At 40.0% G+C, this 13,809-nt stretch overlaps 1 protein-coding gene across 4 annotated transcripts in view; it reads right to left on the bottom strand.

Annotated features, from left to right (window-relative positions):
• The window catches only part of CHCHD3 (coiled-coil-helix-coiled-coil-helix domain containing 3), a 262,164-nt gene that overhangs the window by 238,884 nt on the left and 9,471 nt on the right, over nt 1–13,809 (bottom strand). For all 4 annotated transcript variants that reach the window (XM_005857201.2, XM_005857203.2, XM_005857202.2 and 1 more), the window contains exon 2: nt 11,298–11,385. In XM_005857201.2, coding sequence (XP_005857263.1) covers nt 11,298–11,385 — 88 coding nt within the window. The remainder of the gene's footprint in view (nt 1–11,297; nt 11,386–13,809) is intronic.

The raw sequence follows: 13,809 nt of genomic DNA, 5'->3' as shown, positions 1-13,809 counted from the left end.
TACTTTCAATAATAAAGATAAATTTTAAATATTTTTAATTAAAAAATAAAGTACCTGTTAAATGAGGAATATAAGCTCAACAGGCTCAAAAACAAACTAGCCTCTCTTATTCTGAGGATGACAGAAAAATAGCACCATTCCTCTATTTCTGCAAATGCTGTATTTCTCTTCATTAAGACAAAGCAAAGCATTACTCCCCTAAAGACAACTTCTTCAAAAACTTGAAAAATAAAAATATATTTTTCCAATATATCCAAAGGGCCACTCTACTGATATTAAAATACATAACTGAGCGCAGAGCTCCCTTGACAGAGACGGAGATGGCTTCGCATAAGCTCATCAGAGGTTCCCTTCCACATGCCCCTGCATCTCTGTGGGGCACCGAAGACCCAAAGCTCTACTTCACCTACATCCTACTGAGCCCCAAGCCCAAATCTTAAAACAGCATAAGAAACAGATAACGCAAAGCCCTAAGTGTATATTGTGGAAATAGAAAAAAAAAACAGCATGCATTTGAAGATATTTTTTTTAAATCTGACAAGATTTCAAAAGTATTTTAACACCTTTATTGAGATAAAATATATATGCCATGAAATTCATCTGTCTAGTGTACAGTTCAATGGTTTTAGTACGCGTACAGAATTGTACATCAGCAGTCACTCCCTGTCTTTGCCACCCACACTCCCATCACCCCCAGCCCTAGGCAACCACTAATCTGCTTTCTGCTCTAATGACTTGCTTATACTGGATATTTCATAAAAACGGGATCATACAATGTGATCTTTTGTGACTGGCTTCTTTCATTGAACACAATACTCTGAAGTCAAAAGTACTGTAAAGAAGGTGGGTGCTCACAGGTCCTCCCATGCATTCACTGCACTCTCAAGTGTTTCTTGAGCACCTTTTACAGGTAAGACATATGCCATATGGGTCACAATGGGTCTAATTCCACCCTCAAGGAGCTAACTGCAAAGTAAGATGCTAATAACATAGCCATAAATAAGTACTGTTTTAATGCAGAAAGTAGTGGCTGCCAAGCGAAAAATACAGACTAAATACCATGTGAGTTTAGAGGAAATCAAGGTCAATAGAATAAAGTTCTGATAAGATCCAAAAATCACTAAGCCCTTTGTTATTCTAACCACTGCACCCAGTATTTTGGCTCCCAAGAAATGTCCTCCCTCCTCCCCATCATGCCCCACCATCAAGCCCATCATGTCTGATTGGGAAACTCCTGTTCGTCCTTCAATATTCAGCTCAGATACCACCACCTCTCTCATGAAGTCTACCCTGACCTCCCCAGGCAGAGTTAGTCCCTAATCAGTTCTTTATGCTACATGTGTATCTCCATTCCAGCTCACAGTGCATTTCTCTGCTCTGTTCATCCATGAAACCCCAGCACTTAGCATAGTGTCTGGCACATAGCCAGGTCTAAATAAATGATTGTTGGGGAAAAGGCACAGAAAACAAAGTGAAAGGCAAAGAGGGTAGACAGAAAGGTTGGCAGAATCAACCTGAAGTGTGTGAAAGGTGGCAGTAAAGTTACAGACATAGACGCTATGTAAAAGAAGAAAAAAAGGAGACATTTATTGATCACCTGCTATGTTTCATTTAGTCTCCATGGCAACCATGTGAAATTATTCATTCCATTTTATCCTGGAGGAAACTGAGATAACTTACACAGAATCACACAACTATTAAGTGACAAAAGCTCTTTGAACACTAAACATACAGTGCGAACACACACACACACACACACACACACACACACACACACTTTTATTTAGAGGTAATTCGACTGCAGACTTCCCATTTCCTATTTGAAGAAACTGGGGTTCATTTTCTCTGAAACCCGTTTCTGAAAGCAGGCAATCACACTACATCACTGCTGGCGAAGAGGAAGTAGTGATTTCATTGGGCTGTGCAGCCTCATCCTGGGTCTGGCTAGACTGGTGCCCACCAGGCCTCCTGAAATCATCAGAATGAGGCTGCAGGCTGGGGTACTAGGGAGGCCTCTGTGACAACTCAACTGTAAGAATTTTAAGTGGATAGAGATAAGACAGTAATTCCCAATCAAAATATATATAACATAGCCTTAAAAAGTTTTAGTTCAAAGCCCTATAAGCAATAATGAGCAATTTTTTAAAAATCACTACTTTAAAAAGTTTTACTTCATCATTTTTGCAAAATTATGAACATGGGTTATGAAACAATGGCTGTGTCAGGAGAAGCAGAATGTTTACTAGGACAGGAAAAAAAATTAGAAGGATCAATTTATCATTCATATGTTTACCAGGTTTGATTAAAAAAAAACATTATTTTTATATTATGCAATTCACGTTTTTCTTCGTCTTTTGCTACACAAACTAACAAAATATGTCAATGGTCAAAAAATAATCATGAAAGAGAATTATAACTTCCCATAATCTTAAAATAGATACTCTAAAAAGTTTCTGAGAAAGAATATTAAAGCAACTTCTTAGAAAAATGTTATAAAGAAAGATGTCACCAATGCAGTTTATGAGCTCAATCTTATGAGATTCCCAGAAGTCAACATGTTATTTAGAAAAATTAAAGAAAAACATTGTGCCCAATGGGTATCTATGTTGTCCCACAAAATTAAACAAAAGCTGCTCAGCCAGCCTCATTTTTCCTACCAGAAAAAAACAGAGCTGATGAGCCACATCATGCCTGCAAGTGTGCATGTACACCCGAGTGAAAGCCAGCTCCTCCTGCCAACATGTTTCATGAAGGAGAGCGAACTGAGGGTTGTTGCAGGTATCTGGTTAGAATATTTGTTGAAATAATTCAGTTAAATAATTATAAGGACAACCTTCAGAATCCACAGCCCAGTTGGTTGCATTAATAAAACAATAAAAATGTTTTTGGCGAACTGTCAATCTTAAATACTGGTTTAATAATTTTATTTAAACCAAATCTTGCCCTGGCCGGTGTGGCTCAGTTGGTTGAGTGTTGTCCCATGCACCAAAGGTTGCAGGTTCAATTCCCAGTCAGGGCACATACCCAGGTTGTAGGCTTGTTCCCCGGTAGAGGGTGTACAGGAGGCAGCTGATCAGTGTTTTGCTATCACATCCATGTTTGGAAATACAGAACCTTGCTGCTACTCATCAAATACAGAGCAAGACCTGTGGATGTCCCTCTCATAACTATAGCAACAATGAGGGTGGGCCAGCAAAAAACTCAATCAGAAGAGAGCAAGGAGGCATGAAGTAAGTCCCACCAACAGAGTCAATGCACAGGGGCTTTCAGCAGCCATCTACCACCCCACCATACAATCTGTGAGACATTCTAATCACCTTACACCTTTAAATGAGGAGATACTTATCATTACTACCCTGTAATATAATTTTAAACCCCAATCATTTGATGCAAGCTAATTAAAACCCACATTTCAATTAACCATGCAGTCAGGGGACTGAGGGCATGCAGAACCAGAACTCTTGTCGTAAGTGTGTCAGAGCAATTCTGTGGAACAATCTGAAGAACCTTACCACAATGATCCCTATGGATTCCCAAAGCTTTTCCGTGAACACTCAACTGCAGTGGCAGCTGTCAACAAAGCGTCATGCAGCCCTGGGGGCAGAACAGGTTTAAAAGGAACTTAAAAGCACTCATTGTTCCCTGGTAGCACAGGTTTGGACCAGTACAGAGCGCTGTACCAATAATTCTGAATAAACAGAAGAGACAGGGTAAAGGGAAGAAATGAAATGCTGGGTCAGACCTACTTTTTTAAATGATTTTTTACAAGGAAAACATCATCATCAACAACAATAACCTACTCTTTGGTTGACAGCTGGAAGGGTCAATGGATTGATTCTGAATAGCTCTGCTTACGGCAGAAAAATGCACATTTGAAACTCCTTTGGGCAATTTAAGATCTTTAGGCCATCCAGACGATGCCCTCAAAGTCTATCAAATGTCAAGAAAGGCAACAAATATTGTTAATCAAGCATTATTACCAATGGCATATTACATTTACATCAAAAATACTATTTTTATCTATTGTCTGTCCTATGCTATATGATCTATTAGAGCTGCTTATATAACCAATGTCTGATTTTATTTTATTTTATTTTATAAGCCTTAAAGCATGATTATACAATTTTTACCTTACAGTTGTTATCTCTTTGTAGCTTATGATATATTATTGGTGACATCCATGACATTCTTGATTGTTATGCCCAATAACAACACTTGTTCTATAAGAAAATACAATCCGCTACCCCACAATTCACTTTAGTGAATCTACTACAGCAAAAAATGGTTTCTTTAATAGAGCTTCTCTTTTCCCTGTGGTCACTGAGGGACTTCCTTCCAGCTCCTGAGTCCTGTGACCCATGGCATTACTAGATTTCTGATCTACGTGTGCAGCGCACCTAGCAAAACAGCTGCTTCTTCTAGTAACTCTGGAACAAGCAGGGAATCTCAGACCCACTTGATTTCGTTCGACTTGGAAGCACTAATGGAAAGTAAATTATGCTACAGTAGTCACAGCACAGGGGCCTCTGAAGGTGTAATAAGCATCTGAGGCCAGTGGTCAATCAGTCAACCAAGAAATACAAGCTCTAAGTCACAGAACTACTGATAGTGTGACACTAGCATTTCAGAACCTACGAAGCTGCTCTCTCCATAATTCCTTTCCTCCCCTTCACTGCCGCAGCCTTTCCTTCTCTGCGAGGGAATCTCTGACCCACTTGATTTCATTCGACTTGGAAGCACTAATGGAAAGTAAATTATGCTACAGTAGTCACAGCACAGGGGCCTCTGAAGGTGTAATAAGCATCTGAGGCCAGTGGTCAATCAGTCAACCAAGAAATCCAAGCTCTAAGTCACAGAACCACTGAGTGTGACACTAGCATTTCAGAACCTGCGAAGCTGCTCTCTCCATAATTCCTTTCCTCCCCTCCACTGCCGCAGCCTTTCCTTCTCTGCATGACTCCCCTTTCACCAGCCAAAAGTCCGTGGAATATTTACCTCATTGTCAATGATCCGTTGTTCCATTTTTTAAAGTTTCCTATGCTCTCTTCTCAATTTTAAAATAAGGTGAGTTTAAGTGTGTGCTGGTTTCTCAAAATTAAATACCACAAAAAGAGTGATGAGTCAAATGGCACAGAGGAAAGTGCCCTGGCCCAGGAAAGAAAGGACTGAAGTGTGAGTCAGGGACTGCCACTAACAAGCCATGTGGCCTCTGTCACCAAATCCACTCGGCACTTCTGTGCCTCTGCCACTTCTCCCTCGATCATGTGGCCTCTGTCTTCCCTGCCTGTGCTTCCCAACTCATCCTGTACATGATCCTTCCAAAGCCCACTGGTATCATTTCACCTCCCTGCTCAGGAATCGTAGGTTGTACCATACACAGCCTCAAACAGTTAAGGGCAACCATTTTTTTGCTATAGAGCCAATTATGGTCAAATAAAAATGCTTACGGGGTTGCTTATTTTATTCATGAAAATGGTTTTACGTAGTACTGTGGTGAAAACATATTCTTACCATTAGTTTGTTAAATATAAAAATATCAATGAGAAAATCAGCACTGCATTTTGGGCTATAAAAATGTCACTAAGCCCTGGTGGAGTTGGTTGGAGCATCGTGGATTCAATTTCCTGGTCAGGACACATACCGAGGTTGGGAGGCAACCGAATAGTGTTTTTCTCTAACATCGGTGTTTCTCTCCCCGGCCCCTCTCTCTCTAAAATCAATAAACATATCCTCGGGTGAGTATGAAAAAAAAAGTTATTAATATCTGAGTATATTTAAAAAGTAGCAACAAATGCAACTTTTTAAACTTGCATCCTAAAATTAAACAAACTTGCTCAGTAGCCACTGGGCCCCACAGTATAAAAGTAAGCTCTTTAACCTGCCCAACTTGCCCACCCATGAGATACCTCCATGCACTCTTTATCTGGATTAATCTGGTCTGTGTACCGCCTCTGCCAGGAACACAACACCCCCATCCCTCTTATCCTCAAGGTCTGGCTCAAGTCCACTTTCCCTGATGGCCTGCCTGCCCCTGCTCTTGACCTTCTTCCTCTGAATCCCTAAAGCACTTGCTAGGTCTCTTATATATTTTATGTCACTTACATATTCATTAATCTACTCAAAAACATTAACTAAGCAGGTGAAAGGTACTACACTAGTCTTAATTTACTACACAATAATGTTAAATATGCTTTCACCAAACGAGTAGCTCTTGAAGTCAAAAACCACTGCATGCTAATACTTGTTGACTGATGGAGCAAACAGCAGGAGTTCAACCATCCATTAAAGGTAGAGTGTTTATGGATTTCTTTTTCAGAACAAACTACTAACTAGAGAATTTTATTTAAATCACACCTTTAAATCGATATTGTATATATTTCTTCCTTTTAGGAATTGTCAGGCAAATTATCTATTACGCACACAAAAATAAGTGGAGAGTTGAGACACTGGCATCAACAAATTTTCAGATTATTAAGTTAAAAACCTTGATACCACCACTTCCTTCAGTTCTTGTAACTCAAGTCAAAGGAACAAGCACAGCTTATTTACGGTGACCTCTCCCTACAGTGTTATGTCTAAATGAACCTTAAAGAGCTGCTATGACCCAGTGAGCCCACTTCTGAAAATACATCCTCGAAACCTGGAAACACTGACTTGTAATAATACATGCATCCCTATGTTCATTGCAGTGATATTTAAAATAGCCAAGATTTGGATGCAGCCCAAGTGTCCATCAGAAGATGAGTGGATAATAAAGCTGTGGTGCATCTACACAATGGGATATCACTTGGCATAAAAAAAAGAAGGATATCTTACCTTTTGTGACAGCATGGATGGACCTGGAGAGTATTACACTAAGTGAAATTAAGTCAGTCAAAGAAATCAAATACCATATGATTTCACTTATGTGTGGAATCTAATGAAAAAATAAACTAACAAACAAAATAGAAACAGACTCATAAATACGGAGAACAGACAGACAGCTGTCAGACTCATAGATTCAGATTGATAGCTGTCACAGGGGAGGAGGGTTGTGGGGCTCGGTGAAAAAGGAGAAGGGACCAAGAAAAAAAAGAAAGACAAAAACTCACAGACACAGACAACAGTATGGTGATTACCAGAGGGAAAGGGGGTGGGGGAAAGTAGAAGAGGGAGGAGACTTGACTCGGGGTGGTGAACACACAATATAATATACCGATGATGTATTATAGAATTGTACATCTAAAACCTATATAATTTTATTAACCAATGTCACCTCAATAAATTCAATAAAAATTAAAAATAAATAAGTAAAATCAAAAGATGGCAAGATGTTAATGAAAAGGTAAGATTATAACTATATCCTATGACAGCCAAAAGAAAAAAAAATTCCCTATTATAAAAGCAAACCAATATAGTTGAGATAACACATTACACAGCAAAGAATCTGAGGCAGCAAGGACACAGTTAATTTCTTTAGAGCACATTCATTTATTAAAGTGGCATTACAATCTGCCATGTGTCACACAGTATATTATTTTGCCTGAACATGCAAATACTTATTGCAACGAGTCATTGATCTGGTTCAAGGTTTGGCAAAAAAATAGTTTCAGTAAACTCTTTAGAGTAACTCACTTTCTTACAGAATAAATTATATTCTTAAAACTATATATATGACAAAAGTTGGTTCCTATATAATAAATTCTAGGAATCTCCCTCCATCAAATCCACTGCCCTATATTCACACATATGAATAGCCGAGGGCTGATATGAATTACAGTTTTGTGAGGAAGAAAGCATTTTGATAAATATTAGAATTTCAATTCACATTTACTATATAATTCACTTGACACTGAAAAATGTAGAAAAGGTTAGTGACATTTTTATCAATGTATTTTTGTAGACTTAAAATATTATTCTGTAACACATATAAATCATACATCTTAAGAAATCTATTATTGAGTACTAACAAGACCCCCAAATGAGACAAATACTGAGGAGAACAAACTTTGAGACTTTCTACTTTTATACACATTTTTTTTATTCTGAGGAAGAAGAAATCTTTCTTTATTAATTTACACAATTGTAGTCTAATTGCATTCTTATCCTAAAGGCAAGATCAAAATAGCACGGCACATCTTCATTCTTTTCTAGGGCTGGGTTGGAAAGGGTGAGAGAAATGTAGTCAAAGAACCTGCACTATTAGTTTTGTTGAGTCTTTTTCACGTGGTGCAGATGGAATTTATCTGACACATGAGGGTACACAGGTGTTCCCCAGCGACTCTGAGTCTAAGGAATCAATACCTCCAGCACACTTGTGACATGCAGTTAGGAAGCTGTGCTAAAGACTGAGGTGAAGATAGTACACCTGAGGGAAATCTTCCTTGGTGTTTCCACTCACCCACAATCCTGGGGGAGCTGGGATGTGGAAAAGGCAGAAAACAAGATTCACAAACACACAAAGCCATCTAGCTCCATAACCTCAGTCACCACATCATTAAAACCATCCGATGAAGGTCACACTGCCGAGCACTGATGCAGTCTAGACTAGAGCTGTGCAATAGAGCTACCTGTGACGATGAAAATGTCCTGTACCTGCACTTGCCCAATATGGTAGCCACTAGCCACACGGGTTTACTGAGCACTGAAATGTGACCAGTGCAAGTGAGCAGCTAAAATTATTTTATTTCATTTTAACTAACTTTAATTTAAATCTTAAGGCCACAGGTGACCAGTGGCTAGCATTTACAGTGCAGTTCTAGCCTGACCAACAGAATACAAGGTGGTACTCAAAGAGTGTTCAGTGCCCAGGCTGGTCATGAACCAAAGAGTCCATCAGTCATGTCAAACCCAGCAAAGGGAAGGGGTGGATTCCTCAGTACAGCCAGATGGTCACAATGCCAGGGCCATGCTCTGCAGGCCACACCATGAGCATTTACAGAAAGCCTCCCCACCCATATCCACTCTCTCAAGGGTCAGATTAAGAAGCCAACCAAGAAGGAAAACACTTTCTCTCCTTCAAGTCACTATTGAATGAAAAACCAATACAACAACAACAACAACAAAGCTATGAGCATCAACAATCACTTGAGTCACTATTGAATGAAAAACCAATACAACAACAACAAAAAAGCTATGAGCATCAACAATCACTTATAGATAGAAGGTTTTTTCCTGAACTCAAGCAGAACATCACTACAAGGCAGCTCTTCCCCTCCAACTAGTTTCTGTCACATCCCTTCTACAAAGGGAGCAAGGTGTCATTGAAATTACAATAAAACAGAGTGGTTAACATTTAACAGCATTTGCTCTGGAGTCTAACAGACTGAATTCAACTACCACCTCCATTGCTTACCAGCTGTATGTCTGTGAGCAAGACAATCACTTCAAGTTTCAGTTTCCTTCTATGTAAATGGGTTAATAACAAGCACCTTCCTCAAAGGGTTATAAGGACTAAATGAGATAAGATATATCAGACTTAGCAGAGTAGCTGGCATGTAATAAACACTATTTAAGTAATATTTATCAGCATTTCATTATCATCATCCTATCTCCTTAACACATTAGGTAAAAAAAAATCTACCTAGAACAAATTATATTTCAGATCAAATCCCAATTTTAACAATATCCATATATCAAGGTGATGTTGGAAAAACAGAAAAAGACAAGTCATGGTGTGTCTCAGAAGCCAAAGAAAGTAGTTAAAATTATATTCTATGTACCACTGCGTTCCACCACTGGGATGAGACATGAACTAGTTTTGTTTTTTTAAAGACTGCCAAGGCCCCTGTGTGCAAGGCAAAGCTTAAGGACACGAGAGTGGAAGCAGGAGGCCAGTGAAGAGGCCTCTGCAGAAGACAGGTAAAGAGAAGCTGGTTACCTGGACTGGAGCTGCGACAGTGGAGACAGGTGTGAAAGCACTATTCAGCATGTTCTGGAGATGCGTTGACAAGACTAGCTATGTCAGAAGTAACAGAGGAAACAGGATGAACCCCAGTTTGGGGCTTGACTACCTGTACCATTCACTGGGAAAGACAGAGAGAACTGTGGAAAGGAAAAAAAAAAAAAAGGAGCGGGGGGAGCTTTGGCTAGATTAAGTGGAAGATCTCCAAGTGGAGACTTCAAGTGGGTAGATGTCTCAGTTGAGTTGCATGGAGAGGTCAAAGCTGGGTGGAATTTGGGGAGTCACAGCATCTACATAATTATTCAAAAGGTGAGATTACTTAGTGGAAATCAGCAAAGGAGGCTAGACTAAGGATGCAAGTGAGGGGAGAGAAAAACCAGAGTGCAGCCCAGAAGCCAAAGAAGAGGTTTCTAGCCAGGAGGGAGTGGTCACGTTCTATCCAACATTAATGAACTGTAAAGCCTTCCTAATGCTCCCACTAAACGAGAAGTTTCAAAGGGGCAGGAACTATTTCTTCTCTATCTTGGTACCTTCTGCTGTAAACACATCAGAAGCTGAATTCATGGTTACGACTTATGACTATGAAAAGTGAATGGCATTTGGACAGCATCTCACTTTTCTCAATGTATTTCAGTCTGTAGCCAGATTTACCACACAACTCCTTATTCTGTGTTTATTAACACAGAAAATTCTCATTTAGTCCACAATTAACCATCCTGACTATTTTCTCATTGCCACTTCATCAATAAACCACATGTCCATTCATTGGATTGGGCAACAAGAACAGTGCCACACACAGCAGGTGCTCAATAAATATTATCTGGATGAGCAGATGGATCAGGTAGGGGAAAGGAAAGGAAAGAGAAATACTCACTTATCCTGCATGATCCACAGATAAAATGAGGCTTAAAATTCCCTATTTACTTCATTTAACACCATATTTTCATCAATAATTAAGACTGACTATAAAGAAATAGACTGTTTATAAACTTAGAAAATAAATGTATTAGAAAATAAACCCATGGGAGATAGTTCACAATTTGGAAACAGTAAATCAGTACTTTCTAAATTGATTTTTTTAATAAATATTTACTATTCAATCTCTAATATCTCTGTAAGTAATCCACTTTACACAAAAAAAAGATAATGAAATAATCTTCCAAAGACTAACAGAGGGTTCAGGAACTGAACGAGAAAAAAAAATTTCCAAAACACTGTTTGAAATCAGACTCTTCTACTTTTAGTTCAAAACACTTTAAAAGAAACCCTGATCCTGATGTCTAATATTCCCTAGAAAAAGCAGAACATCCAAATAACAAAAGAGAGACGGGCCAAAGATCTTGATTATCAAATGAATTTTTACGACTTCTAATTTGTCTACCAAAAAAATTCTAATATTAAAGTTCTGAAATACCTGAGGCACCATAAGCACCAGAATATCGGTGAGACTTCGAGCCTGATGGAGATGTTTCCTTCATACGATCAATCACATTTTCCGAAAGCTGAAAAAGCAACATCAAAATAAAATCAATTATAAAAGAGCAAGAAAGAGAGCAGTACAACAGCATCCAAGTAATTTAATCATCCATATCAATACATAATGAATGGCCTAAAGAAATTAGGCTAAATCTAATAGCTATAAAACTAAAAGCAAGTAAGAACAGTTTTAAGATTTCAAGATGCACCCCACAGCACTACTTTTTATTTCTTCTAATGCACTGCTAATTGCTCATTATAAATAACTTCTCCTCATTTTATACTGTGCACTAAATGGTAACCTCTGAGAAAATGCAAGCCATCAGAACTCCTTCTACTTGCTTCCCCCAATCCTACAAATTAATGTATGTATGCAATGTGCCTTAGCTCCTTCCTTCCCTCCAGTCCCAAAGGAAATGGTCTGGTCCTCCCTCCTGTTCAAGACTAACCACAATCAGTCTTCAACAGATCTTATTATGCACCAACTATGTGCCAGGAACTAAGCTAGACTTTAGGTACTCAGCAATTACCAAGTTGCTTAAAGTAAAGAAGAAACAGGAAATCATTAGACATCCTATATAATAAAAGGCTAATATGCAAATCGACCAAATGGCGGAACAACCGGTCACTATGATGCACACTGACCACCAGGGGGCAGACCAGTGGTCAACGCAGGAGCTGCCCCCTGGTGGTCAGTGCGCTCCCACAGAGGGAGCGCCACTCAGCCAGAAGCCAGGCTCACGGGTGGTGAGCACAGCAGCAGTGGCAGGAGCCTCTCCCGCCTCCGCGCAGCCCTAAGGATGTACGACTACCAGCCTAGGCCTGCTCCCTCAGTTAGTCTGACATCCCCCAAGGGCTCCTGGACTGCAAGAGGGTGCAGGCCGGGCTGAGGGACCCCCCACTCCCCAGTGCACAAATCTCGTGCACCAGGTCTCTAGTTTAAATATAATATGAAGCGTGCTACTCAAGACAGATGGTCTGTGATGAAGTACTCAGAAAGCATAATGGGTGGGGCATCTAGGTAGGCTTTGGGAGTGTGGCTGGGCATGGGGCTGGGAAGGCTGAATAGGAGTTAGGAAGAGGAGTAGGATAAGAGTACTCCAAGAGGAAGGAATAACAAATAGGCAGTTGGCAATAGGGCACAGGCTCTGAGGAACACTCAGGTTAGAAGATTTGAGTAATCCTCCCTCAGTTCTATCATATCATCATTTTTCATTTTCTTTATGGCACTTACCACTATCTGATGCTTTCTTGCTTACAGCCTGCCTTTCACACTAGAAAGAAAGCTCCATGAAAGCAAGGATGTGGCTATCCTGTCTACTATGTTATCCCCAGAGCCTCAATAAGCCTGGTTAACTGAATAAATGGTTAAATAAATGAATGGACCAATATGAATGAATAAAAGAATGGCTGAAGCAGGAAGCTGGACAGGGGGCTTAGTGAGAGAAGATGGAAAGAGAATTAGGTTTTGAATACTCTTAGTAAGCCCTTCAAGTTAAGGAGTTTGAACTTGATCCCGAGGCAGACTGGGAACTACTGAAGGATTTAAGCAGGGTAATAACACAATCAGACTGACATTTTCAAAAGATCACTCTAGCTACAGTGTATAGAACAGATTGAACAGGGACAAGAACAGAAGCAAGAGGGCCAATTAAGAAGCCATTAAGCATATGTCCACACAAAGACGAGCACAGGAATGCTCACAGCATCATTATTCATAATAGCAAGAGTGGAAACAAACAAATGTCCATCTACTGGTGAATGGATAAACAAAACATTATATTTCCATACCATGCAATACAATTCAGCAATAAAAAGAAATAAAGTTCTGATATATGCTACAACATAGAAAAAACTAGAAGAAAATTAAAGTGAAGGAAGCCAGACACAAAAGGCCTCAGATCGTATAATTCCATTTCTATGAACTACCCAGAAAAGGCAACTAGATTTAGACAGAAAGTAGATACGTGGTTGCCTAAGGCTGGGGTGGGAGTGGGGATTAACTGTAAATGGGCATGAGAGAGCTTACTGGGGTGAAGAAAATGTTCTAAAACTAAACTGTGGTGACAGCTGCACAACTTTGTAAATTTATTAGAAAGTGTTGAATACAGAAAATAGCTAAATTTAATAATAAGTAAATTATCTATATATCTATATATCTAAAAGCCTAAGTGACCATTACGACTGGATGACTGGACAACCAGATGACCGGCCAGTAGCTATGACACGCACTGACCACCAGGGGGCAGACGCTCAATGCAGGAGCTGCCCCCTGGTGCTCAGTGCACTCCCACAGCCAACCTTCAGCGGCCCGCCAACCTCCCACGGTCCCTCCCCCAACCCCCTCCCAGCGGGCCCCAATCAGCCCCAATTGGGACAGGGCGAGATGGCCCCGATCGCTGACCAGGCCAAGGGACCCCCCCCCCCCCCCCCCCCCCCGCCCCAACATG

Source organism: Myotis brandtii, unplaced genomic scaffold (genome assembly GCF_000412655.1).
Source record: "Myotis brandtii unplaced genomic scaffold, ASM41265v1 scaffold1084, whole genome shotgun sequence".
NCBI classification, from domain to species: Eukaryota; Metazoa; Chordata; class Mammalia; order Chiroptera; family Vespertilionidae; genus Myotis; species Myotis brandtii.
This window is presented reverse-complemented; position numbering and strand designations above follow the sequence as displayed.